This window comes from Phoenix dactylifera, chromosome 2 (genome assembly GCF_051530095.1).
Source record: "Phoenix dactylifera cultivar Ajwa chromosome 2, Ajwa_hap1_PhDact_Kaust_v1.1, whole genome shotgun sequence".
NCBI classification, from domain to species: domain Eukaryota; kingdom Viridiplantae; phylum Streptophyta; class Magnoliopsida; order Arecales; family Arecaceae; genus Phoenix; species Phoenix dactylifera.
Genome location: NC_143191.1, coordinates 18,935,611 through 18,939,323, shown reverse-complemented (window position 1 = coordinate 18,939,323; position 3,713 = coordinate 18,935,611). Strand labels below are relative to the sequence as shown.

The following is a 3,713-nucleotide window of genomic DNA, read 5'->3' as shown; positions in this document are numbered from 1 at the left end:
ATTCTAGCTTGGCGCAATCTTAATGCACCCCAAAAGGAATATCGTGACCGATTAGTAGATTAAAAAAAGCATCCAATCACGGCGCACCTAAAAAAGAATATCCGAATCATCCTGATTAGCAAATATGGAAAAAGCACAATTACTCAACTGTGAATCGTGATCATGTAGATTTTTATAAATATCAAGCACGAAAACCTCCGGGTATAAAGAAAAATTTGAAATACCATACTCTCATACTTCTATCTCTCTTTGATCTTTTGTATTTTCTTTCGAAATTCTTTCTGATTTAAGCACTAAAGGTTCCTAGTCGGACACATTCCGACAACCCCCTAATTATTTTTCTATGGCTGCAGAATAGCTCCAATACCATGCTACACTCTTATAACTCAACCGAGCATGCTGTCACATCCATCTAGGTCAATTTTGGAGCGGCAACAATTATATTAGTTGAGATTTTGATATTTCATTTCTTAAAATACTGGTTGTCTGAATATTAAGTAATTTTACTCTTAGAGAAACTAAAATCTTAATCCCTATTAATGTCAAACACTCCAAATTCTCCTGATTTTAAAAATCTTGACCTATAAGGAAAATTATCCTAATTGCGTAACCAATAAAATTTGAAATTAAAAATTAAATAGGACAAATGGGTTGTCGCGAGAAGATGTTCGCGAAATTTTTAATTCCTCAGCCAATAGTATGCCATAAGTATACCGTCAATCATCATTAACTCCTTTATATACATATCCTACACTCCAATCCAGTAATAGGCTACCAAGTGTCACACAAGTGCGGCGTGTAGAGTACTTCTCATGAATCAATGGCCTTAAAAAACAAAAGTCAGATCCCACCCCTCCCTAGTGGGTCTATCAAATGTGATTCAGAGGGGACGGTCATGATCTTCTGTGCTATATGGTGTGCGAGACGAACATCCAACCAGTCAATATTTTCGGGAAGTGGACTTAAAAAGTAGGCCCTCGGTACTCGAGTCCCGTCAGCTAAGGGTAAAACAAGGGCCATTTCTCCAACTAGTTGTCCCCTTCCATCTTCACGACACGTACGCCCGACGCCTCTCCACACCATCTAATGACGTCATTGCTGGCATCTCCTCCTCTTTTTTTTTTTTTTTCTTCCTTCCGTGCTCTCCCCGATTCTACCCCTACCCCTACATCTGTCCACCGGTACACCCCACATTGACAACCTAGGTGGGGATGATGCAAGCATCTCTGAGAACGAGGCCACAAATGAGATGCCTTCAGGCTAAATCAAGCCATCTTTATTTATATTAAAATACACATATTCTTTTTATATCATTGAATTGCTGTTATACCACTTATAATTATTTCAATTATTTTTATTTTTAATTTGACTAATATTGTATTAAATTATGGATTAAAGTGTTGAATTAAAATAAATTTTAGAGCTGTTTTGGGTATTTCTAATAAATTATGCTAAAAATTTTATAAAAATTAAATTTGTTGGGGCATGTTTTATGCATTTCTAAGAATCAGTCCAAATTCAACTTATATTCTATCTTTTTGGGCTGTAGGAAGAAAAATTTATGAAGTTTTTTTTAATAGAATTAGACTGCATATTAGTTAGTTGATACAGGATCATATTAAATGAATAGCTTAATTTATGAATTTTACAAAATTTTTAATTCAATTCTGTAGGAATATACAAATAAATTCTTTTTTTTTCTACAAAATTAGACTGCATAATAATTAGTTGATATAGAATTATACTTAAATGAATAGCTTAATTTATGAATTTTACAGTAGTTTTAGTTCAATTCCTTAGAAATACACAAACAAGTTCTTTGAAGGTAGGCGTACAATTATCTAAGAATAAATAACAATCGAACCTGAGATTTATACCAAATTGCGGTTACCTCGGCTTCCGCCTCGACGAGATACGTGGCAGCGCGGTTTCATCCACCGCCATATTAAATGAGCCACTAGAGCGAGACAAGAATCCCCTGCTCCCTTTAAAACTACTACCTCCCTTATCTCCTTCGCCCCCCGGCTCTCTTTAAAACTACTGCCTCTCTTATCTCCTTCGCCCTTGCTCTTACTACTAAAAATCTCTTCGATAGAAGTCAGCATCGAATCCTTCGGGCATGGCCAACAACTGCTCGACGGTGGAGCCACGGACGTCCTGGATCTCCGAAACCTTCGCCCGCGAAAACGAAGCCCTCACCAAAGCCCTCCAGATCTCGCCCTCCGACAACTCACCTCCCTCATCCTCGGCCACCGCCGCCGCAATCTCATCCTTCCTCCACCGCATCCCCGCTGCCGATCGCGACTCTCCTTCGTCTCGCCGCCGGAATCCCATCCCCTGCCCCCCCTCCGGCAAGATCTCGAAGCGGAAGTCCCGCGCGTCGAAGCGGTTGCCGACAACCTACATCAACGCCGACCCGGCCAACTTCCGCCAGATGGTCCAGCAGGTGACCGGCGTCCGGCTTGACAACGCGGGCATGCCGGTCGAGCCGGTGCTCAAGCCCGAGCCGCTGCGGCCCGCCGTGGGTTTGGGGGCCCTGCAGCAGAGCTGCCTGCCGACACTCCACGCTTCCGGCTTCTTGCTCGACCGGGATGGTCTGTTGGGACCGGGTGCTGCGGTCGGCGGCCCGGTGATCGACTTCGACCCCTTCGCGAGCTTCGCACTCTAGAGTCGTGGAGCGTGGTGTAAGAAAGTAGAAAAAAATATTTAAGACAAAAACAAAAATCTTTGGTTTTTTTAGTGTTGACTTACTCGTTTTTATCAGACGTCTGATGCGGATCGGATAGATGTGGTTTGTAGAGCGGACGTTGTGTTCCCCTATGGTATATGTACGTTGGGTTGGGGTGGCGCCGATTCGGGACTTTATGTTGTTGTTTTTATTTTCCTTTTATGGTGGCTTGTGGAAGTTTATGATAGTGTTAGTATATGGGACATGGAAAATAGTATGGACGGTCTGTGTCGTTTTCATAGGGATGCTGTCAAGATCTTCTGAGACTTGATGAATGGATTAACAGCGCACTTCGATTAAAGTGAGGGCAAAAGTCTTCCAAAATGATATTTAGGTAGAAGATGGTTGTATCTTTTAGACCTAAGAATGATTCACCTTTTTTCTTTTTTTTTTTTGTGGCATCAACTATTTAGTTCTGCAATAGCCGCTTCGACTTCTGTGCAGATAGATTTAAAAAAAAAAAAAAGCTTTGAGAACTGTGCAATATCTGATTCAATTGATGATGCAGGAAGCAAGGAGGCGCACCCGAATCCATAGTTGAATGGATATGGGCACCAGTGATGTGCATCATTGCTCAATTATTAGATTATAATCTTCCAAAGAAAGTCCTAGCTATGGCAGTTTGGATATTGTATCATTGCTGATGATGGGGGATATCAGATATGTGTATCATTGAGTTGTTATCATGCCTTTTTGTGAGTTGTCTCAAAGAAATATATATCAAGTTAAATGTCTTCCATCCATTATTGCAAAACCATAGGGATACTTGTCATTCAAAGGATATTATTTCTTCAAATAAATAACTAAAAACATCCCATAACTCGAGATCAAGATTGCATCTTTTTCATAGTAAGCACTTGTTATGTACAAAGTGAAGCTTTATCTTCTGACATATGAGAGCCAAACTCAGGTCCATTGGTTTGAATGCGGAGTCAACTAAGTTTACATCATAATATATGTTCTTTCAGGTGTTGGTTTAGATGCC

At 40.5% G+C, this 3,713-nt stretch overlaps 1 protein-coding gene across 1 annotated transcript; it reads left to right on the top strand.

Annotated features, from left to right (window-relative positions):
• The first annotated feature begins 2,119 nt into the window (after positions 1 to 2,119).
• On the top strand, positions 2,120 to 3,471 carry LOC103720699 (uncharacterized). The gene is made up of 2 exons (XM_008810532.6): positions 2,120 to 3,062; positions 3,237 to 3,471. The coding sequence occupies exon 1, from the start codon at positions 2,120 to 2,122 to the stop codon at positions 2,666 to 2,668; it is 549 nt and encodes a 182-aa protein (XP_008808754.3). The 3' UTR covers positions 2,669 to 3,062; positions 3,237 to 3,471.
• Positions 3,472 to 3,713: the final 242 nt, after the last annotated feature.